The sequence below is a fragment of the Podarcis gaigeae genome (genome assembly GCF_964106915.1).
Source record: "Podarcis gaigeae genome assembly, chromosome: 4".
Taxonomy (NCBI): domain Eukaryota; kingdom Metazoa; phylum Chordata; class Lepidosauria; order Squamata; family Lacertidae; genus Podarcis; species Podarcis gaigeae.
Window position 1 is genome coordinate 107,851,188 of NC_139677.1, and position 24,081 is coordinate 107,875,268.

Here is a 24,081-nt window from a genome sequence, read left to right on the forward strand (position 1 = left end):
TAATTTTAAACTTTTTCTGTTTTCTTTTTATATTTAGCTATTGTCATTTCTTCTTTTTTATATATTCATTTTTATGTGTGTTTTTTCTTCTTCACTTTTTAATTGTTTTTAGATTGTTACATGATTTTTGTGAAATGTATTGTGTAATTCTATGTCTGTTTTTTAAAATCTTAATAAATATTATTTAAAAAAACAAAACAAAATGATTTCTTCTCTGCCTTTTGTCAATTGTATTCCTAATATTCTTCCCTTGTCATCTTTAGGTAGGATTTTTGCATCTATCTTTTGGTTTATACATATATATATATAACTATTCCTCTCTTTTTGGAAACATCTGAAGCTATGTATTCTGTTCCTAATTTCTTATCTATCAAAACTCTGTCATGTTTCTTTGCTATGTGTGTTTCCTGGAGACCAATGACATCCCAATTTTTCTTTCTTAAGATACGCTCAGTTTTCTTCCTTTTTACCTTATTGTTCAAACCATTGATGTTCCACGATATAATGTTCAAATTTATGAATTTTTATTAGACACAAAGTCAAATATCAACATCAAATATAAAACTGCACTTAATTACAGTAATATAGTTGTGGGAAACTCTGCTTCTTTTCTTATCCTCCTGGACTTTCCTGTCCTCGTTCTCTTTCTTCTCTTTCTCCCCCCCCCAAAAAAAATTTGTATTGGTTTTCACATTTACCACATAAACAGGAAAAACCAGAAAAAAGAAAAACATTACAATACACAAAAACAAACAAAAACACATAAAAAAGAATTTCTACTTACAAATCCTAATTTCATTTCATTCGTAACTGACTTCCTTGAATCCCCTCTACCTGAATTTCATTATATCACCAGTTTAGCAGTTCTCCAAATTCATATTTCTAATAATATTAACTTCTTTCATTTACTAACAACTTCTCCTTTATTAATATTCTAATCCTTAATGTTTATTAACAACATATTCTTATTCTACTCCTAAACCTAATTGTTACTTCCAAGAAATTTCTCTTTATCTTATATTACAATCTTTAGCTAAATAGTCTTTAAATTTCTTCCAGTCCTCTTGTGTCTCCTCTTCTTTCTGGTCACGGATTCTTCCAGTCAGGCCGGCCAGCTCCAAAAAGTTCAACATCTGCCATTCTTCTATTGTTGGTATCTCTTGTGATTTCCAATTTTTGGCTAATAAAAGTCTTGCCACTGTAGTGGCATACAAAAACAGTCTAACATATATTTTTTTGGCAATTCCAGTCCTATTATTCCAAGTAGAAAGGCTTCTGGTTTTTTAATAAATGTATTTTTCAACATTTTTTTTCAACTCATTATATATCTTTTCCAAGAAGTCTTTCACCAGCACAAGATCAAACACTACGGAGCGGCATCTTGCCATTAAAGTAAGGAGTGTTGGGTTTGGCTGTCCTTTCTTGGTATTAGTTGACATTTTTATTTCTTCTCTATATAAACACTGATGTCAGGATACAGGAAGCTTCTGATTCTAAGCAGCTGCCAGGGTTGGAAGATGGCCCAGAGCAAAGAGGGGGGGAGGTTGTCATGGAAACACTCTCCCAGAATGTAGGTGAAAGGCTGAACTCCACTGATAGCCTCTCAGACATGGCGGGCCAGCCTTTGAGTATTCAAGAGCAGGAAAAAGGATGCGATTTGTCACAGAGTATGAAGAGAAGGTTCCTCCCACGTTGCATTTGTAGGATGAAACGTGACACTGAGAACTTAGTTGAGTCATCATCGTAATGGCAACCAGCTCATGGGAGAGGAGCTCCTGGTAATCTGTTCTTTTCTTGGAATAAAACCAACTTTATAAATGAACTGCACTCGTGCGTGACTCACTGCCATCACAACTTACTATCCCTATATATACAGAGGTTCTCTCTAGGTACACACAGGGCTGGTGTGTTCTTCAAGCTATCCTATTTGTCGATCCCGCCCACAGAGGTATGTTTGCTCTGAGAGATCGGGGGGTGGGTAGTGCTTAAGCGCCCCATATTTAATGTTTAATAACAATTACTGAGTGCTGGGTGGATTCCTACAACAGTATAAAAAACTACATGTATTCAATATACATTGGCCACATGTTATAAAAGGAATATGGATTGTGTTTCCCCACCTTTTGATTTCTCCAGGCAACCAAAATTTAAGATACTTAACTTGTGGTGCCCAGAACTGAACCCAGTATTCTAGGTGGGGCCTGACCAAGGCAGAATAAAGTGGTACTATTCCTGTCCTTGATCCGATTCTGCCTTCTACCACATTGGCCTCCGCTCCCCATTTGGTGTCGTCTGCAAATGTGATGAGCATCCTCTCAGTTCCTTCATCCAAGTCATTTTTAAAGACGTTGAACAACAACGGGCCCAGGACAGAACCCTGCAGCACCCCTCTTGTCACTTTTCCCAGGATGATGAGGAACCATGAAGGAGTCCTCTTTGGGTTTGGTCAGTCAAATCCGCCTAACAGTTACCTCATTCAGCTCACATATTACCAGCTTCCATGTAAATATTTCATGGGGGGACTTTGTCAATAGCCTTACTGAAATCAATATGCACTATTTTAACAGTTCTCCCCTGATCAACAAAGTTTGTAACTCCATCCAAAAAAAGGGGAGGAGAGATTTCTCTGGCTTTATTTGTTTTTGGGAAAGCCATGCTTTCATCTTGTATGTTTATATTGTGAAATCTTCAGATGAAGGGCACATAAATATTAAAAATGAAAATAAATAAGGATATTGACAAGCTGGAACATGTGCAAAGGAAGGTGATTTATGTCTTTATTTAATTTGTATAATACTCGACCCAGTGGTGCTGAATTGAATAAAATATTGGTGGTGGGATCAGGTAAGGCCCGCCTAGCACAATCATTCACATGATGCATGCATGCCATTGGAATGTCAATGCCTACCAACTGGGGGGGGGCTTCAAATATATTATTGGGGGGCAAAGACCCCTCGGCCTCTAAGGGTAGGCTCCTAATCCCTGCACCCACAGGTCTAAGGACAGTTACAACATAAAAGCACAATATAAAAACACAATACACATCTATAACCCCCCTCCCCACCACGTTTTAAAAGGACATCACATGTCAATCAGCCAAAGGCCTGGTTTAAAAGCTGCTGATTTGCCTGTCTCCTAAAGCTGTATAATGGTTTTTCCAACCTTTGTATGGATTCTTTGATGGGAAGCGAGAGAGTAGCTCCGATTAAAGCTCTTTCCACATTCCACACACTGATAGGGTTTCTCCCATGTATGAATTTTTTGATGGGAAGTGAGGGCGGATCTATTAGTGAAGTTCTTCCCACATTCCACACATTGATATGGTTTCTCCCCTGTATGAATTCTGTGATGGGAAGTGAGAGATGCACTATGACTGAAGCTCTTGCCACATTCCACACACTGATAGGGTTTCTCCCCTGTATGAATTTTGTGATGGGAAGTGAGAGATGAGCTCTTCCTGAAGCTCTTTCCACATTCCACACACTGATAGGGTTTCTCCCCAGTATGAATTTTTTGATGGGAAGTGACAGAGGACCTATGACTGAAGCTCTTTCCACATTCCATGCACTGATAGGGTTTCTCCCCTGTATGAATTTTTTGATGGGAAGTGAGAGAGGAGCTTTCAGTGAAGCTCTTTCCACATTCCACACACTGATAGGGTTTCTCCCCTGTATGAATTCTTTGATGGGAAGTGAGATGGTGGCTGTGACTGAAGCTCTTTCCACATTCCACACACTGATAGGGTTTCTCCCCTGTATGAATTCTTTGATGGGAAGTGAGAAAGGAGCTCTTCCTGAAGCTCTTTCCACATTCCATGCACTGATAGGGTTTCTCCCCTGTATGAATTTTTTGATGGGAAGTGAGAGAGGAGCTATCAGTGAAGCTCTTGCCACATTCCACACACTGATAGGGTTTCTCCCCTGTATGAATTTTGTGATGGGAAGTGAGAGATGAGCTCTTCCTGAAGCTCTTTCCACATTCCATGCACTGATAGGGTTTCTCCCCTGTATGAATTTTTTGATGGGAAGTGAGAACGGAGATCTGACGGAAGCTCTTTCCACATTCCACACACTGATAGGATTTCTCCCCAGTATGAATTTTTTGATGGGAAGTGACAGAGGACCTATGACTGAAGCTCTTTCCACATTCCATGCACTGATAGGGTTTCTCCCCTGTATGAATTTTTTGATGGGAAGTGAGAGAGGAGCTTTCAGTGAAGCTCTTTCCACATTCCACACAGTGATAGGGTTTCTCCCCTGTATGAATTCTTTGATGGGAAGTGAGATGGTGGCTGTGACTGAAGCTCTTTCCACATTCCACACACTGATAGGGTTTCTCCCCTGTATGAATTCTTTGATGGGAAGTGAGATTATAGCTCTTCCTGAAGCTCTTTCCACATTCCATGCACTGATAGGGTTTCTCCCCTGTATGAATTCTTTGATGGGTAGTGAGAAAGGAGCTCTTCCTGAAGCTCTTTCCACATTCCATGCACTGATAGGGTTTCTCCCCTGTATGAATTCTTTGATGGGAAGTGAGATGGTGGCTGTGACTGAAGCTCTTTCCACATTCCACACACTGATAGGGTTTCTCTCCTGTATGAATTCTTTGATGGGAAGTGAGATGGTGGCTGTGACTGAAGCTCTTTCCACATTCCACACACTGATAGGGTTTCTCCCCTGTATGAATTCTTTGATGGGTAGTGAGATTATAGCTCTTCCTGAAGCTCTTTCCACATTCCACACACTGATAGGGTTTCTCCCCTGTATGAATTCTTTGATGGGTAGTGAGAAAGGAGCTCTTCCTGAAGCTCTTTTCACATTCCATGCACTGATAGGGTTTCTTGCCAATGAGATTTCTTTGATGGGATGTGGAATGGGAGCTGTGACTGCAGCTGTCTCCATACTCCATATTTTTCCGTGGCTTCTCCTCTCTGGGGATTTTCTTTTGGTCACCCATGTTCTCGATTTCCAATACATCTCAATCTGCAATGGAGGCAAAAAGGGATTAGAGCCTCAAGAACAAATGAAGAACTGAAGGGAGTTGGGTGAGTGTTCATTACCTTTGTTGATTGTCATTAACCAACATATTTATTATTAGATTCTAATGGTTGTTGAATGTTGTTTTTTAATATATAGTAGTGGCCAAAATTTTAGAAGCCTTTGGGGGAAAGTGTATTTCAGAGGTTTGATGGCTCATAACAGCACTTCTTTTGGAGTAATACCGTGAAATTATTTAGCAATGGACAGATAATTTAATCAAGAATGTAATGCAACAAACTTTGTTCAATTATCTGTATTAAATTAAAAAGCCATAGCCAAATAACCAGAAAAAGGAAGCAAACTTGCTTAGGTTGACTTTTGTCAGTGTTACAGGTAGGTAGCCGTGTTGATCTTTCTTAGCCGAAACAAAATAAAAAAATTCCTTCCAGTAGCACCTTAAAGTAAAGGTAAAGGTACCCCTGCCCGTACGGGCCAGTCTTGACAGACTCTGGGGTTGTGCGCCCATCTCACTCAAGAGGCCAGGGGCCAGCGCTGTCCGGAGACACTTCCGGGTCACGTGGCCAGCGTGACATTGCTGCTCTGGCGAGCCAGAGCCGCACACGGAAACGCCGTTTACCTTCCCGCTGGTAAGCGGTCCCTATTTATCTACTTGCACCCGGAGGTGCTTTCGAACTGCTAGGTTGGCAGGCTTAGCACCTTAGAGAGCAACTAAGTTTGTTATTGGTAGGAGCTGGTATCTGAAGAAGTGTGCATGCACACGAAAGCTCATACCAACAGCAAACTTTGTTGGTCTCTAAAGTGCTACTGGAAGGATTTTTTAAATTTTGTTTTGTCAGTGTGTTATGTGATTGCTATCAAGTTGTTGTTGGTTCTTTTGTGTTCTTTCATTTAGCGAGTTTGCAGAACATGATAAAAATTTTAAAATGGCACAAAGAGTTGACTGGTCAACCATAAAGCAATGTAAAATAGTACTATTAAGTGAACAAGGCTATAGTTATGGAGAAATTAGAAGCAAGATTGGGGGAAACGTAACAAAAGCTGGCATTTCCAAATTTTTGAAGAGGTATAAGGAGACTCAGTTACTACAAAATCAGACTGGTAAAGGCAGGAAAAGGTGCACAACAGCAAGTGACGATTGAAAATGGAGAGACTGCGAACGTGACAGAAGAAAATCATTTGGGTGTTTACAAGATGACATGGGGCAGTGTAATGTGAAGCTGAGTGCAAGGACTGGTCTAAATGTTAGAATTCCAAGGGAAAAGCCATTATCTCTCAAGCAAAGGTGGAAAAGATTAAACTGTGCTACAACCCATGTTAACTGGATAGCAGAACAATGGGACAGTGTTATTTGGAGTGATGAGACCCAAATCTCCTTGCTTGGTACTGATGGCATGAAATATGCGAGGAGAAGAATCAGAGATTTGCATCAGGGGTTGGCAATCTGTGGCCTATGGGCCAAAAGCGGCCCACGAGCGGCCCCCCGAACAGAGCCATCTGCTCAGCATGTTCCCATGTGCTGCGCTAAACTGGGGCAGCGCAGCACAGGGACTCACTTCTGAGGCGCCGGCAATCACTTCTGCAGAGATGCAGACAGGAGAGATCGCACTCATGCGCGTGATCTTACCCACGGATCCGGTTTGTGGGAGTGAACTGGCTGCAAAAAATTGTGGCCAAAACGATTGGGACCCTTCGAGGTTATTCAGCAGGTCAATACGGTGGCCTTTAAACTCAGGCTGCCAGACAACATGAAACTGCATCCAGTATTCCATAGGTCATTACTATCACCATACCGGGAGGGGCGGGAATTTTGGGGATGTGAAGGTGAGGTTCCCGCGGCACCGCAAGTAGAAGAGAGGGAGCGCAGCAGTCATGTAGCAGAAATACTCGACTCTCGGTGGAAGGGGAAACAGGTGGAGTACTTGGTGGGATGGGAAGGGGAACCAGAGTCCGAAAATACCTGGGTACCGGCAGAAACGGTCAAAGATGAGGTATTAGTAGGAACGTTTCATTGCCAGTTCCCAAGGAAGCCTCAGCCCTTGGCTAGGTTCTGGGAGGAACACTTCGGCACCACTGATGAGGAAGAGGAGTTCGCGGGGTTCCCAGAATCAGGACAGGAAGAGGAAGAAGAATCAGATGGGGAAGAGTATGGGGGAAGAAGGGACAGTAGTTGGTGGAGAGCGGTTTTCGAGTCATCCGAAGATGAGGATTCTTTCCAGGGGTTCCCAGCCTCGCCGCCCAGAGAAAATGGGGAAATGGGGGGTGAGGGGGGTCCTGGAGGGGAGGTGGATGTCAGGGAACTGCCATCGGAGAGTCAGGTGGTGGAAGGGCTCAAGGAGGCTAGGAGAGGTTCGGATGCTGAGGAAGGAACCAGTAGGGGGAGAGGGAGAGTTCCTGCAGAAACTCAGGCGGAGGAATGGCTCCAAGATGCTTCTAGTGAGAACAGCGGGGAGGTCTCAGGACCTCCGCTGGGGACGCCTACTCCGCGCAGGAAACTGTCACGCAGAGAATCCAGAAGGAGAGTTTCCGTCAAGGAACTCTTATGTTGGCGTAAATTCCGGAAGCGCCCACTGACGGATTCTGCCAGCGATTGAGGTAGCCATGCACCCATGGCTCCGCGGACTGGGAGAGTTTAGGAACTGATGGCAAAGCTTTGAGGGCTTAAATGCTTACGCACGAGCAGCCCCCTTATCCCATTACAGCAATCCGGCAGTCTTTGACGCTGCTTGTGCGAAGGAGAGGCATCATGAGCAACCCAAACGGAGCCGGAGGAGCGGAAGGAGCTGGAACGGGACCAACTCTGGAGGAGAGAAACAGAGTGTTGGAGCACCAGCTGGCACTGCTAACGGCACGGCTCAAGGAAAGGAGGGCGCAGGATGCACAGGGGAAACCCACCCCCATCGCAAGGAAGGTACCGGGGTTGGTACAGAAATTCGGGGGTGACCCAAGGAGCTACCAAGCCTTTAAGACAGAGATGCAGTATGCACTGAACCTGCAGTTTGATGACTTTGCCGATGAGGAATCGAGAGTGGCTTTTGTGATTGGGCACCTCGAGGGGGGGGGCTAGAGATTGGGTGAGGCCCCTGATGGCATCAAATAATGACGCCTTAAAAGACTTGAGAAAATTCTTTATCGCGATGGACTTGATGTTTTCCAGCCAGATTGAACAGGGGGTGGTACGCAGACAGCTAATGGCGTGCAAACAGGGGAATCAATCCGTCCGAGAGTATTGGGCACAGTTTACCATGCTTATACATAAATTGGGGTGGGACCTGTCTTCGGACCCGATGCAGATGCTGTTTGAAGAAGGCCTAGCCCCAGCGGTGAAAGATGAGCTTTCCCACGCGCCCCGTCCGGAGTCCATGGATCAGCTGACCAAGGCAGTGCTTGCGATTGGAGCGCGCTAGGAGGCGAGAGCTCTGGAGAAGCGGGAAGGGAGAGGAGAGCGTTGGAATGATTTCCGCATTCCTGAGATGCCGGCGCAACCTTCCCCGCCAGTGGAACCAATGGAGATTGGAGGGGCGAGCGCGCGCGGAACTTCAAATGTTAACGAAGGGCGGAAGAAGGAGGGGAAGAGCGCCAAAAAATGTTTCCTCTGTCAACAGCCAGGACATTTTGCCAGGGTCTGCCCACAAAGGAAGGGATGGCAAGGAATGGTGGGGGCTGTGGGGAGTGAGGAGGAGGGGGTTAAGGAGCAGGTAAAAGCCAACGCCTGGCTGCCAGCGACAGGGCACAGCAGTCAGGCCAAGGATCAGTGAACGTGCCCAAGCCTGAACCCCCAAGAGCTGCTCTCGTCGTAGAGGTGCTGCTAGAGCTACCCAACGGACATCCACTCACGATAAAAGCCCTCTTAGATTCAGGCAGCTCCTGCAATTTCATGAGTAAGGAGTTTGCGTCAGAGCACCAGATACAGACGCTGCCCTTAAGTCCTTTCTTGCAGGTGACAACGATTGACGGGAGGGAACTGCTGGGAGGGGAAGTAAACCAACAGATGGTCCCCATGACAATGAGAGTGGCAAGGCACACGGAAGTCATTGCATTTCATGTAGCCACACTAGCGGGACCTCCCATCATCTTGGGAATGAGCTGGCTGGCGCTACATGACCCGCTAGTGGGATGGCACCAGCGGACAGTCTCCTTCGGGTCAGCGCATTGCCTAGAGCACTGCAAGGGAAGAGAAATGCAGGGGCTGGCTAGGGCCAGTCTTGCAGGGGTGGCGGTGGGGGAAAAGGGAGAAATACCCCGACAATACGCCGACCTGAGTGACGTCTTCAGTGAGAAGGAAGCAGATAGACTGCCCCCGCATAGACCCTTTGACTGTCAAATTAACCTACTCCCAGGAGCCCAGCTACCAGTGGGCAAGCTGTACGCCATGTCAGACAGGGAGATGCAGGAGTTAAGGGAGTTCATAGACAAGAACCTGAAACGAGGTTTCATCAGGGAGTCAAGAGCGGTGGGGGGCAGCCCAGTGTTTTTTGTGAACAAAAAAGACACTACTAAACCCAGGCTGGTCGTGGACTTCCAGGCCGTAAATTCGGTGTCAGAACCTGTGGCCTTTCCCATGCCCAGGATTGACGACATTTTTAACCGGGTGAGGAAGGGAAAGATTTTTAACAAGCTGGACCTGAGGGGGGCGTATAACCTGATACGGATGAGGAAGGGGGATGAATGGAAAACTACCATGTTCACCCCCTTGGGGGCCTTTGAGTATCTCGTTATGCCCTTCGGATTACAGGGGGGCTCAGCCTGCTTTCAATCCTTCATGAATCACGTGCTGGGACCTTTGCTTTATAAGAACTGTGTGGCCTTCTTAGACGATGTGTTGGTCTACTCAGAGGACGAGGAGCAGCATGTCCGAGATGTCCGGGAGGTCCTAAGCAGGCTGCAAGCAAACCAGCTGTGGGTAAAACTGGAGAAGTGCCAGTTCCATACCAGAGAAGTAGAATTCCTGGGGTACCGTTTGTCAGACAAGGGATTGGCCATGGATCCAAGCAAGGTCCAAGCGGTACTGGAAGGGAAGACACCCAGAACCAGGAAGGACGTGCAGAGGTTCCTGGGGTTTGGAAACTTCTATCGGAAGTTCATCCAAAACTTTGCCCACTTAACGGCTCCCATGACCGATTGTCTCAGTAGTAAGAAGAAATTTGCATGGACGGAAGAGGCGCAGCGAACGTTTGAAGGGCTAAAGAAAGCGTTCGCTTTGGAAGAACAGCTCTTGCACGTGGATCTACAGAAACCGATGAGGGTGGAAACAGATGCATCAGATCGAGCGGTAGGGGCGGTTCTGCTCCAACCGGGGAAGGATGGGTTGGATTGGAGACCGTGTGCCTTCTTCTCGTGGAAGTTGAATAAATCCGAAAGGAACTACACAGTGTACGACAGGGAACTGCTCGCCATTTATGAAGCGTTTCGACGATGGCGGCACCTGTTGATAGGAGCGCAGCACAAGGTCCAGGTGTGCACGGACCACAAGAACCTGGAATATTGGCGAACGGCCAGAGTACTGAACCAGAGACAAGTGCGATGGGCACAGGAATTTTCCAAATTCCATTTTGAGATTCGCTACGTACCGGGGCCAGAGAACGTAAGGGCGGACGCTCTCTCTCGAAAACCAGAGTATATGGAGGGGGAGGAGGCGCCCGAAGAGAGACATGTCATCCCCGAGGACCACTGGGTGTGTGGGGCAGCATTGGTGGGGCAACGAGAACTGGTAGAAGAGACAGAGAATGATGAATACGCCCAAGATAAGCTCAGAGGGCTCAGGAGAGCCGGGGAGAACCCCGGGGGGTTTGAAGAAAGGGACAGGGCGTTGTACTACAAGGGGGCCTTGTACATACCAGAAGGGGAATTGAGGGGTAGAGTACTCAAACAACTGCACGACAGCCCCACCGCGGGGCACTTTGGGCAACACAAAACAATGTGGTTAGTTACCAGGCAATTCTGGTGGCCCAAGGTGAGGGAAGATGTACGAGAGTATGTGAGGGGGTGCGACCGCTGCCAGCGAGCAAAGGGGGAGAGGGCGGCACCGGCGGGGTTGCTGGAACCATTACCCACACCCGAACGGCCATGGGAGGCAGTTTCCATAGATTTCATGACAGATTTACCAAGATCCAAGGGGAAAACTGCGGTAATGGTAGTGGTAGACCTGTTAACCAAGATGTGCCACTTTATAGCTTGCTCACATGCGGTAACGGCGGAAGAAACCGCCAGGTTGTTTGTAAAACACATTTTTAGGTTGCATGGCGCCCCCTTGAGGGTGGTCTCAGACAGAGGGAAACAATTTACGTCCAGGTTCTGGAGGAAGCTCATGAGCTTACTGCATGTGGAGGTCAATTTCTCAACTGCCAGACACCCAGAAACTAATGGGCAGGCGGAAAGGGCAAATAGTATTCTGCAACAATATCTGAGGTGTTATGTAAATGACAGAGAGAATGATTGGGTAGAGAAATTAGCCCTGGCCGAATTCGCCTACAATAATGCGGAAGATGTGTCCACGGGCATGAGTCCATTTATGGCTAATTATGGGCTTCACCCCAGGGCCTTTCCAGGGGAAGGAGGGGAAAGATGGAGCGTACCGGCAGCGGAACATTTTGTGGAAGAAATGGAAGCAATACATCAACAGCTCAAAATGAATTTGGATAGGGCCAAGGCAGAATACAAGAAGCAGGCAGATAGGAGCAGAAGGGAAGGAGAGACCATAAGGGTGGGGGACCGGGTGTGGTTGTCAACACAAGGGTTGCCGTTCAAGGGGGGCTGCAAAAAATTGTGGCCAAAACGATTGGGACCCTTCGAGGTTATTCAGCAGGTCAATACGGTGGCCTTTAAACTCAGGCTGCCAGACAACATGAAACTGCATCCAGTATTCCATAGGTCATTACTATCACCATACCGGGAGGGGCGGGAATTTTGGGGATGTGAAGGTGAGGTTCCCGCGGCACCGCAAGTAGAAGAGAGGGAGCGCAGCAGTCATGTAGCAGAAATACTCGACTCTCGGTGGAAGGGGAAACAGGTGGAGTACTTGGTGGGATGGGAAGGGGAACCGGAGTCCGAAAATACCTGGGTACCGGCAGAAACGGTCAAAGATGAGGTATTAGTAGGAACGTTTCATTGCCAGTTCCCAAGGAAGCCTCAGCCCTTGGCTAGGTTCTGGGAGGAACACTTCGGCACCACTGATGAGGAAGAGGAGTTCGCGGGGTTCCCAGAATCAGGACAGGAAGAGGAAGAAGAATCAGATGGGGAAGAGTATGGGGGAAGAAGGGACAGTAGTTGGTGGAGAGCGGTTTTCGAGTCATCCGAAGATGAGGATTCTTTCCAGGGGTTCCCAGCCTCGCCGCCCAGAGAAAATGGGGAAATGGGGGGTGAGGGGGGTCCTGGAGGGGAGGTGGATGTCAGGGAACTGCCATCGGAGAGTCAGGTGGTGGAAGGGCTCAAGGAGGCTAGGAGAGGTTCGGATGCTGAGGAAGGAACCAGTAGGGGGAGAGGGAGAGTTCCTGCAGAAACTCAGGCGGAGGAATGGCTCCAAGATGCTTCCAGTGAGAACAGCGGGGAGGTCTCAGGACCTCCGCTGGGGACGCCTACTCCGCGCAGGAAACTGTCACGCAGAGAATCCAGAAGGAGAGTTTCCGTCAAGGAACTCTTATGTTGGCGTAAATTCCGGAAGCGCCCACTGACGGATTCTGCCAGCGATTGAGGTAGCCATGCACCCATGGCTCCGCGGACTGGGAGAGTTTAGGAACTGATGGCAAAGCTTTGAGGGCTTAAAACGCTTACGCACGAGCAGCCCCCTTATCCCATTACAGCACCTTTCAATCTGTTTGTTTGTTTTCTATTTCAGCAGGATTCAGCTCCATGTCATGTTGCTGCTGTGTGCAAAAGGTGGTTTCAAGAGAATCAATTCCACTGCTGGAATGGCCTGGGAATAGCCCAGACCTTAACCCAATCAAAAATCTTTGGAGCTGACTAAAGAAACTTGTTAGTCAGAAGGAACTCAGCAATAAAGCCCAATTAACAGAGGCAATAATTCCATCTTGGTTTCACGTTATTACAGCTGCAGAACTAAGAAACTTGCTTCACTCCATGGGAAGACGTTGAAAGGCCAGAATTAAAGCTAAAGGTTCCCAAACTAAGTATTAATTGACATGGTGAGAATTTCTGTTAGAAGATTGGCAGATGAAAATGATGGACTTTGCATATCTGGTGACACTGACAGGAAAACCAGCACGATTAAGTATTCCAAAAGGGTTGGAGTAAATTTATACAATATCTGAAAGACTATTGTAAGCAATTAACATCACTAGCAGGGTTGTCTGAAGACTTGTAATGAGAAATTTTCTACCTTTCTATATTTAAATTTTGAGCCATTCTGTAATGAGTGTAATAAGAATTGGAAAATGTACAAATTGCAATGATATAAAGGTTAATTTTGAAAGCCATGAGGCGGCAGGGAAGGAAGTTGAGGCTCCAAAGAGCCAGGGTGGTGTAGTGGATAATGATGATGCGAATGTACGATATTAAAGGGAAAATAATTTTTTAAATTATATATATATATATATATAAGAAAAAACAGTAATTTACTGTTCTAGGTTTATTGTGGGGGTGTTAGGTTCCCAGGTGTTGGAGGGGGCGCTGTTGAGCTCTGTGAAAATGTATGAGGTTAGTCACATAGAGGCATTTTTTGAATTTCCAGGCAGATAGGACGATCCCACAGGGAGCCTTACCAAGAGAGGCCACGATCCCACGATTCTCCTCCATGACGTCCTTATGCAGAGCTCTCTGGTCAGGATCCAACAACGCCCACTCCTTGTCCGTGAAACAGACAGAGATTGTCTTCAAAGCACACTGGACCCTAAAAGAAAAAGGGAAATGTCCTCCTCTGAGACAGCAGAAATATGATCTGCTCTACAATGCTCTGTTCTTTCCTTCCTCTTAATTGCTGTGTTGTTTCAATACGATGGTTTTGCTGCACATTTTAATTATGGATGGTTATGTTAACACTTTAATGGAATTCTTTTATTCTATGTTTTAATTATGGGCATTCATCTTTGTGCAAATAGGTGGTACTCCTCCTGGTGGTTTTCAAGTTATTCTGCCTACGCAAGCATTCCAGTTTCCCCGATGGGAGGATCCACTTTCTCCTCTCCTCGTGAGTTGTTCTGGGGAGGTTCCCTCCCAGTGCCCTAGAGCCAAATTCAAGGGGTTCCTGGGGGCATCGAGGAGTGGGGGGGCAGGCTATATTTTGCAGCAGATGGGGCTGGCTAGGTGAATCCTGGACATTATTTGTTCTCGTCTGCAATGCAGGACTTGATGACCCTTGGGGTCCCTTTCAACTCTAGGATTCCATGAAAACTGCAACTACAGATGAATCCTACTGGCGACATTCAGAAGGCTGGTGTCACAGAGTTATCTGGGCAGGAAATCCCATAGTTCACAGCTGGAGTTTACTCTTTATCAGCAGGAACACGATATTCACAGACTTAGCTGAGTTTCAGGCCTCATGAGAAGAGCAGCTCATTCCCAGAGGGTCTGTCAGTTTGTATTTCTTAATGCAGAAAGTATGGATCTGATATTGATATTTCCTATACTATTTAATTCAAGAGGGTTCCGGAAGCTTCTCTGTGTAAAAGAAACAAGCAGAAGGTTCCTGGTGTTTGGGTTATTCCTTCAGAGAAGCTGAGTACAGCTGGGTTAAAGGGGTTCTGTCATCTCTTCTGTCAAGGTCATGCTGACTATAAGAAGAGGCCAGAAGGAGACTGGGTTTCACTTTCTCGTTCTATCTCTCTCTCTCCCTTCTGGTGTTCTGTACATAGTATGTGCTAAGGTTAAGGTTAAGTGTTAAGGTTTAGACTTATAATAAGTTTCAGTAAATTTAGGTAAGTTTAGGTTAAGGCTTCTGCAACTGGATTTCTTATGGACAGGGCCAATCCTGTACATTTTGGATTTGTGACCAGTATCCTCATTTGTCTTCAGTAGGAGTAAAGCTCTGCTAGGTGAAATATAATTGCCTCTGATCTATTTTGGGGGATCCTGCAACATGTTTAGATTTTACTCTGCTAACTATACATTGGAGTTCTGCTCTGGGTGAATATTGAGCAGAATTCCCTGAGCCTCTTCCTTCACGAAATCAGAGCAGAATTCCCCGGCTCCCCACAGCTTTCCAAGTCCCCTCCTCTCTGGGGTTCAAGCGATCCAACAGTGCAGCCTGCCTTTGCTCCTCCATTGTCAGACGTCTCCTGGCTCTGAGAGACAAGCAGAAGGAGAGGGAGCCAGGGTCCTTTGCCTCACCATCCCCACTACTGACTCCCTGTTGCTACTCAGCTTGGGGGGGGGAGTGTCCCCGGATTCATTGAAAAATATCTGGTAACCATACTCTAGCCCTCCTAGAGGGAAGATTGCAATGCACAACGTGGAGGCAACGGAAGGGATTTATGTGATGTGAATCAGCCTGGCTGCTCCTGCCTTCCAGTAAATAATAATAATAATAATAATACTGCATGCCAAGCAGATGCTCTTGGTTCCCCATATTTCACTAGCCTTTCAACGTTATTCTATTAGCAACTGTGGAGATTCCACCTGCCTCTTTCCAAAGGTGAAAACTCACCTGATTAAAGGATTTGAGGTGATGTATCATTTGTATACTTTTTTTGAGTTCTATGTTTTCAATGTTCCTGAGATCTTTTGATGAAGGGTGGCATATCAATTCAATTAACAACAACGTTATTAATATAATAATAATAATAATAATAATAATAATAATAATAATAATAATAATAATTTATTTATACCCCGCCCATCTGGCTGGGCCTCCCCAGCCACTCTGGGCGGCTTCCATAGAAACCAAAAATACAGTAAAATATCACACGTTAAAAACTTCCCTGAACAGGGCTGCCTTAAGATAATAATAATAATAATAATAATAATAATAATAATAATAATAATAATAATAATGATTTATTTGTACCCCGCCCATCTGGCTGGGTTTCCCCAGCCACTCTGGGCGGCTTCCAACAGAGATGAAAAATACACTAAAATGTCACATATTAAAAACTTCCCTGAACAGGGCTGCCTTCAGATGTCTTCTGAATGTCAGGTAGTTGTTTATCGCTTTGACATCTGATGGGAGGGCATTCCACAGGGCGGGCGCCACTACCAAGAAGGCCCTCTGCCTGGTTCCCTGTAACTTGGCCTCTCGCAGTGAGGGAACTGCCAGAAGGCCCTCGGAGCTGGACCTCAGTGTCCGGGTAGAACGATGGGGGAGGAGACGCTCCTTCAGGTATACTGGACCGAGGCAGATAGGGTCTCAGCCTACGTACCAGATGGAGCTGGTAAACAGCTGCCCTGGATACAGATTTGACCTGTGCCTCCATGGGCAGCTGTGAGTCCAAAATGACTCCCAGGCTGCGCAGATGTCTTCTGAATGTCAGGTAGTTGTTTATCACTTTGACATCTGCTGGAAGGGCGTTCCACAGGGTGGGTGCCACTACCGAGAAGGCCCTCTGCCTGGTTCCCTGTAGCTTTGCTTCTTGAAATGAGGGAACCGCCAGAAGGCCCTCGGCGCTGGACCTCAGCGTCCGGGCAGAACGATGGGGGTGGAGACGCTCCTTCAGGTATACTGGACCGAGGCCGTTTAGGGCTTTAAAGGTCAGCACCAACACTTTGAATTGTGCTCGGAAACATACTGGGAGCCAATGTAGGTCTTTCAAGACCGGTGTTATATGGTCTCGGCGGCCGCTCCCAGTCACCAGTCTAGCTGCCGCATTCTGGATTAGTTGTAGTTTCCAGGTCACCTTCAAAGGTAGCCCCACGTAGAGTGCATTGAAGTAGTTCAAGCGGGAGATAACCAGAGCATGAACCACTCTGGCAAGACACTCCACAGGAAGATAGGGTCTCAGCCTACGTACCAGATGGAGCTGGTAAACAGCTGCCCTGGACACAGATTTGACCTGTGCCTCCATGGACAGCTGTGAGTTCAAAATGACTCCCAGGCTGTGCACCTGGTCCTTCAGGGACACAGTTACCCCATTCAGGACCAGGGAATCCTCCACACCTGCCCGCCTCTTGTCCCCCAGAAACAGTACTTCTGTCTTGTTAGGATTCAACCTCAATCTGTTAGCCGCCATCCATCCTCCAACCGCCTCTAGACACTCACACAGGACCTTCACCACCTTCACTGGTTCTGATTTGAAAGAGAGGTAGAACTGGGTATCATCTGCATACTGATGAACACCCAGCCCAAACCTCCTGATGATCTCTCCCAGCGGCTGCATGTAAATGTTGAAAAGTATGGGGGAGAGGACAGAACCCTGAGGCACCCCACAAGTGAGAGCCCAGGGGTCTGAACACTCATCCCCCCCCCCACCACTTTCTCAACACGGCCCAGGAGGAAGGAGCGGAACCACTGTATGACAGTGCCCCCAGCTCCCAGCCCCTCAAGACGGTCCAGAAGAATGTTATGGTCGATGGTATCAAACGCCGCTGAGAGATCCAGCAGAACTAGGAATCAGCTCTCACCTTTGTCCCGCCGGAGATCATCAACCAGTGCGACCAAGGCAGTTTCAGTCCCATGATGAGGCCTGAATCCCGACTGGAAGGGATCTAAATGGTCCGCTTCTTCCAGGCGTGCCTGGAGTTGTTCAGCAACCACTCGCTCAATCACCTTGCCCAAGAATGGAAGGTTTGAGACTGGGCGATAGTTGGCCATCGTGGCCGCATCTAAAGATGGGTTTTTAAGAAGCGGTTTAATAACCGCCTCTTTCAGCGGGTCTGGAAAGGTTCCCTCACGGAGGGAAGCATTCACCACCCCACGAAGCCCATCGCCCAGTCCTTCCCAGCTAGCTTTTATAAGCCAGGATGGGCAAGGATCCAGGAGACAGGTGGTTGGCTTCACTCGTCCAAGCAGCCTGTCCACATCCTCGGAGGTAACAGATTGGAATTGAACCCACGCAATTTGACCAGACAGGACTCTAGCACTCTCCCGCCCCGGCCCTGCTCCCACGGTGGAGTCTACTTCTTCCCGAATCTGAGCGATTTTATCTGCAAAAAACTTTGCAAAATCATTGCAGGAGAACATGTGGCCCGTACTGGGCCCCGATGTTACAGGTGGTTCCGCTAAATTGTGAACCACCTGAAAAAAGTCTCCTGCTGCTGTTTTCTGCAGATGCAATAGAGGCGGTGAAGAAATTCTTCTTCGCTGTCGCTATCGCCACTTGCTAGGCTCGACGTTGAGCTCTAACCTGTGTCCGGTTAGATTCGGAATGAGTTATCCGCCACCGGTGCTCTAGCCGTCTCAACGATTGTTTCATTGCCCTCAGATCCGTGGAAAACCACGGGGCTGTCTGGGCTCCATGCAATCGGAGAGGGCGCTTCGGAGCCAAACAGTCAATAGCCCTGGTTAACTCCACATTCCAGCGGGCCACCAGGGAATCGGCTGAAAGGCCATCAACATGGGATAAAGCATCCCCTACCACTCTCTGGAAACCATTTCGATCCATTAAGTGGCGGGGGCAGACCATCCGAATTGGTCCCACCTCCCTGCAGAGGGGATGGGTCACAGAGAAGTCCAGTTGCACCAGGAAGTGGTCTGACCATGGCACTTCTTTTGTTTCACTTTTACTTAGTGTCAGATCACCAACATCCATAGAGGTAAACACCAGGTCCAAGGCATGTCCGCAGCTATGGGTTGGGCCAGACTTATTCAGGGACAGCCCCATGGAGGCCATGCTTTCCACGAAGTCCCGAGCAGACCCTTGTAAGGTTGTGTCGGCATGGATGTTAAAATCCCCAAGCCCAACCAAACATCCATCCCACCCCCACCCCCCACATACATTATCATTTATACCCCACCCATCTGGGTGGTCTTCCCCAGCCACTCTGAGAGGCTTCCAACAAAATATTAAAATACAGTAATGCATCAAACATTAAATGCTTCCGTAAAGTAAATGCATGAAGGATTCAGATTAAAGAAGAAAAAAATGAAAATGATTGTGAAGAACATGGATCAAAGTGTAATTGAAGTAATGCAACAACAAACAGAGATAGAGGTGGTCAAAAAGGTGAAATATTTAGGAATATGGGTAACCCCAAAAAATATAGATCTATATAAGAAAAATTACGAACCAGTGTGGAATGGAATAAAAAAGGACCTAGAGGTGTGGGGAAGGATGAAGTTGTCATTTTGGGGCAGGATATCTACAATCAAAATGAATGTGCTCCCAAAGATGTTATTTTTATTTCAGACTATCCCTGTAATTAAGGGAAATAAGATTTTCAAAGAATGGCAAAGAGCAATTTCAAGATATATCTGGCAGGGCAAAAAGCTGAGAATTCAGTTTAAGTTACTAACAGATGCGAAAGAAAGAGGAAGCTTTGCCCTGCCGGACTTGAAATTATACTATGAGGCATCTTGCCTTTGCTGGTTGAAAGATTGGATAAAATTAGAAAACAAAGAATTGTTAGACCTGGAAGGGTTTGACAACAGATTTGGGTGGCACGCCATAAAGGTCCATAAAGGTTTCGAGAGCCACATCTTCAGAGGTCCTTTGATTGAAGTATGGGATACGTATAAAAACCTATTAGAACCTAAAGTGCCACACTGGTTATCTCCATTAGAAGTTATGAGTGTTAAAAAAACTAATATGAGAGGTAATTGGATTACCTATGGTCAACTGTTATTCAAAGAAGGGGGAAAATGGAAAATGAAACCATATGAACAGGTTAAAGAAAATGTGTATGACTGGTTGCATTATTTTCAGATAAATGAAATGTTTAAGAAAGATATTAAGAATGGCGGATATGCTGACAAGGATTCAAAATTTTAGATTGAAATAATAAATAGCGGTTATAAAATCTTATCCAAAATGTATAAATTGTTGCTAGAATGGAATTTGAAAGACGAGGAAGTTAAGTCGGTCATGATGCACTGGGCCAGGGGTATTGAATATACAATTTGAGGATTGGGAAAAATTATGGAAAGAAAACTTAAAATTTACAGCATGTATGATATTAAAAGAGAATGTCATGAAAATGTTTTATAGATGGTATATAACACCGGTGAAATTAGCAAAAATGTATAAGACCTGTAATAAGTGTTGGAAATGTAAAGACAAAGAAGGTTCTTTTTATCATATGTGGTGGGAATGCAAGAAAGTGAAAGATTTCAGGGAAAGGAAATATAATGAGATGAAGAAAAATTTTAAATATACATTCTTAAAGAAACCAGAGACCTTTCTGTTAGGAATATTAGGAAAGGAGATAAAGAGAAAAGACTGTAAATTTTTCCAATATGCAATGACTGCAGCAAAAGTGCTGCTGGCTCAGAAATGGAAACAACAGGAAATACAGACGGTGGAAGAATGGAGAATGAAACTGTTAGACTACGCTGAGTTGGACAAACTGACTGGGAAAATTAGATATCAAAGAGACCAAAGGTTCATCGAAGACTGGGGGAAATTTGTGGAATATCTGGAAAGTATAAGTGAGGGAACAGATAACGCTAGAGGGGTTTAAGAAAGCTCTATGAAAAACCAAGAAGTATTGTCTAAAGAGAAGGAAATTAAGGATATTATTAATGTCAATACAAATTATGAAATGCGCAACAAGAATAATAACTATGGTCGATTTTGGGGGAAGCTGAAGGAAGTCCAGAAAAGAAGTAATTTGTGAAAATTGGACGTGCAATTATATGTTTGTTTTGTTTTGTTCTAAATTAATAAAAATCATTTTTTAAAAAAGAAGAAGTCAGAACTGACTGACAAGGGAGTAATTTGTATTTTGTGAAAAATGGATGCTTGGCTCTGGTGGGGGTCCTCACCCGGGGGTCCTCAGGAGTTGCTCCCCCCCACCCCCACTCCCCTACTTCTGTCTCCTTATTTGCACTTGGACTCTCTGCCGCTCTCCAGACAGACTCCTGGGTGGGGTCCCTTTTTCTTTGCTCCAAGGGCCAGCTAAATTTATACTCTTTGCTGTTAACCATATTCCCAAATACTTGCGTTGCAATTCTTCCACCATATTTTAAACTGTATTTTTAGTTAACCTTTTCATCTTGGCCTTATTAAGTTTAAAACCAGCTAGTTGCCCAAATTCTATTTTCTTTTCTTGCACTTGGACTCTCTGCCGCTCTCAAGACAGACTCCTGGGGTGGGGTCCCTTTTTCTTTCTCTTGAGGGCCAGGTAGGTATCTAGTCAACCCCTTGAGGGCCAAGTGGGAGGGGCCAAATACATCTCCCTTGAAATATAGGCAGGCAATTTATTACTATTATTCTATTAGATAGCTTAAAACCAGGGGCGCCGACTTATAAAAAATATTGGGGGGGCAGGGGCCTATACCGACTTATAAAAAATATTGGGGGGGCCCAAGACCTCCAAACCGCTGCTGCTGGGGGAACGAAAGGGGCGAGCCCCGGGCTGCCCTGACCTTAAGTGAACCTGTGAGGGCCCGCCCTTTGTGGCAGCCGATTGGCTGCCGCCGTGGGCGGTGAATATTAATGAGCTAGGGGGAATCCCCGCTTCTTGCCAGCCCCGCGAGATTGTTGATGGGTCGAGAGCCCGCAACCCCCCCCCTCTCTAGATCGGAAGTGGCTTTGTTTTAACTCATTACTGAATGTATTTTAAAAGGTAACTATCGTCAAACAAGGAAAATAAAAAATACCAACATAATTTTGTGATTTTACAAAGCATAATATAACTAATAATTTTCTTAAATTATTGGGGGGCAGAGCCCCCCCAAACGAATTTTTGAGGGGGCTCGGGCCCCCTCAGGCCCATGGAGTCGGTGCCTATGCTTAAAACACCCGCTCAGCCCTTGATGCCCAGGTCCCTGGAGGCTCAGGGAGGAGCAGCGCCCATTTCCGGCTGGTTTTCCAGCAACAATCCCTTTGGGAGAAAGAGGCTGTGGTCCTGGGATGCCCTGCTCTGGGTGCGAGGGGATTGCTGCCGTGGCCTCCGTGGGGAGCTGCCCTGGGAGACACGGGGAAACTGGTCCCCAATGCAGCAGCCAGACTCTGGGCTGGAATCCCTCTCTTTATCCCTGGCCTTTCTCTCCCACCTTTTTTTTTGAGGGGGTGTCTAGTCCACCTCCTCGTCCAGCTTTGGAAAACCATTTGCAGATGTTCCCTCTGTTGTGCAATGGGACTCCTTTGTTTAAAGAAGGAGGTTTCGGGGGAGTCATTGTTTTTCTGAAGGGGGGGCGGGGGGCCAACTGAGGAAGGAGAGCGTGGCAGCCCTGGCCCCTCCCTGGCAGGACCCTCTTCTCCTCCCTGACTTGGGGTCCCCCCCCCTGCAGAAACAGATCAGGCTCCCCCGGCCCCCTCCCCTGCTGCAGCCCTGGGACCCCCACCAGATCCCAGAGAGAGAGAGGGGAGACTCACCAGATCCCGGGAGGGGAGAGCGAGGCAGCCCTTGCAGGAGAGACACCCAAGCAGGAAAGGACTGGGGAGGGGGCCTTGGCTCTGGAGGACCTGCCCCCCTTGCTTCCTGTCCTCTCTAGGAAGGCAGCTCGGTTCCCTTTAACCCTTGCCAAGCCGAGTCCCCCAGCTCAGCCCCCCCCCCTTTGCACATCCTGAGCGACCCGCTGCGCCCCTGAACAGATCCCGGCTCCCAAGGGTCTCTCTAATCCATCGCTGCAGCGCAGAAAGGGGGGGGGAGTGGAGGGCTTGGCCAAAGAGGGGAGCAACTGGGGCGGAGTGGGGAGCCTGTGCAACTACCTCCCCCCCCCGCTCCCTCCCCCCTCCACTTTCCCTCCCGGCTGGACCAGAGCAGCTTTTCCGGGGGGGGGGGAATGCGCCAGTGCAATGGGGGGGACGCGCCCCCTCCCCCCATAGATTGACAGCCGATTTTGCGGGCAGGGAGGTGCCTATGCCCCTGGGGGGACTCCCCCCCCCCAGTCCCACCCCCTGCAATGCAGGAATCTCAGCTAAAGCATCCATGGCAGATGTCCGATCTGTGCTTAGAAACCCCCAAGAAGGAGAGTCCCCACCTCCCAAGGGAGACCTTTCCCCTGCCCAACTGCTCTTAGGTGTCCCTCAAGGCAGCGGGTCCTGAGTTCCAGCACTGCTGAAACCATTGCACTGGCTGCCAAAGAGGAACCAAGCAAAGTTCAACATAAATAAATCCTCTTCTCATCATAACCAAAACTTTCTTAAGCATGTTGCTAGGCAAACATTCAATAGCATGCCATTTCCCCTTCCCTTGACCAAACCCAAAGGGTGCTCATCAATGGTTCCTCTTCATCCTGGAGAAGAGTGACTAGTGGGGTGCCACAGGGTTCTGTCTTGGGCCCGGTCTTATTCAACATCTTTATCAACAACTTGGATGATGGACTCAAGGGCATCCTGATCAAATTTGCAGATGACACCAAACTGGGAGGGGTGGCTAACACCCTAGAGGACAGGATCACACTTCAAAACTACCTTGACAGATTAGAGAACTGGGCCAAAACAAACAAGATGAATTTTAACAGGGAGAAATGTAAAGTATTGCACTTGGGCAAAAAAAATGAGAGGCACAAATACAAGATGGGTGACACCTGGCTTGAGAGCAGTACATGTGAAAAGGATCTAGGAGTCTTGGTTGACCACAAACTTGACATGAGCCAACAGTGTGACGCGGCAGCTAAAAAAGCCAATGCAATTCTGGGCTGCATCAATAGGAGTATAGCATCTAGATCAAGGGAAGTAATAGTGCCACTGTATTCTGCTCTGGTCAGACCTCACCTGGAGTACTGTGTCCAGTTCTGGGCACCACAGTTCAAGGAGGACACTGACAAACTGGAACGTGTCCAGAGGAGGGCAACCCAAATGGTCAAAGGCCTGGAAACGATGCCTTATGAGGAACGGCTAAGGGAGCTGGGCATGTTTAGCCTGGAGAAGAGGAGGTTAAGGGGTGATATGATGTTGTTTAGTCGTTTAGTCGTGTCCGACTCTTCGTGACCCCATGGACCAGAGAACGCCAGGCACCTCTGTCCTCCACTGCCTCCCGCAGTTTGGTCAAACTCATGCTGGTAACCTCGAAAACACTATCCAACCATCTCGTCCTCTGTCGCCCCCTTCTCCTTGTGCCCTCCATCTTTCCCAACATCAGGGTCTTCTCCAGG

At 47.0% G+C, this 24,081-nt stretch overlaps 1 protein-coding gene across 3 annotated transcripts; it reads right to left on the minus strand.

Annotated features, from left to right (window-relative positions):
- Nucleotides 1–507: 507 nt before the first annotated feature.
- Nucleotides 508–22,531, minus strand: LOC310843422 (uncharacterized protein). Of its 3 annotated transcripts, none has more exons than XM_083736795.1 (4): nucleotides 22,327–22,531; nucleotides 13,715–13,842; nucleotides 3,651–4,982; nucleotides 508–3,231 (listed from the first exon to the last, which is right to left on the minus strand). In XM_083736795.1, exons 3-4 carry the CDS (start codon nucleotides 4,954–4,956, stop codon nucleotides 3,206–3,208), a joined length of 1,332 nt encoding a protein of 443 aa, XP_083592921.1. In that variant the 5' UTR covers nucleotides 4,957–4,982; nucleotides 13,715–13,842; nucleotides 22,327–22,531; the 3' UTR covers nucleotides 508–3,205. The 3 variants fall into 3 exon arrangements, with proteins under 3 accessions (XP_083592921.1, XP_083592920.1, XP_083592919.1); XM_083736794.1 differs by adding an exon at nucleotides 14,353–14,609 and having other exon boundaries at nucleotides 508–4,982; XM_083736793.1 differs by having other exon boundaries at nucleotides 508–4,982; nucleotides 22,327–22,453.
- Between the last annotated feature and the right edge of the window lie 1,550 nt (nucleotides 22,532–24,081).

Coding starts and splice junctions, on each gene's coding strand:
- LOC310843422 (XM_083736794.1), bottom strand. CDS start 4,956: ATGGGTGACCAAAAGAAAATCCCCAGAGAGGAGAAGCCACGGAAAAAT.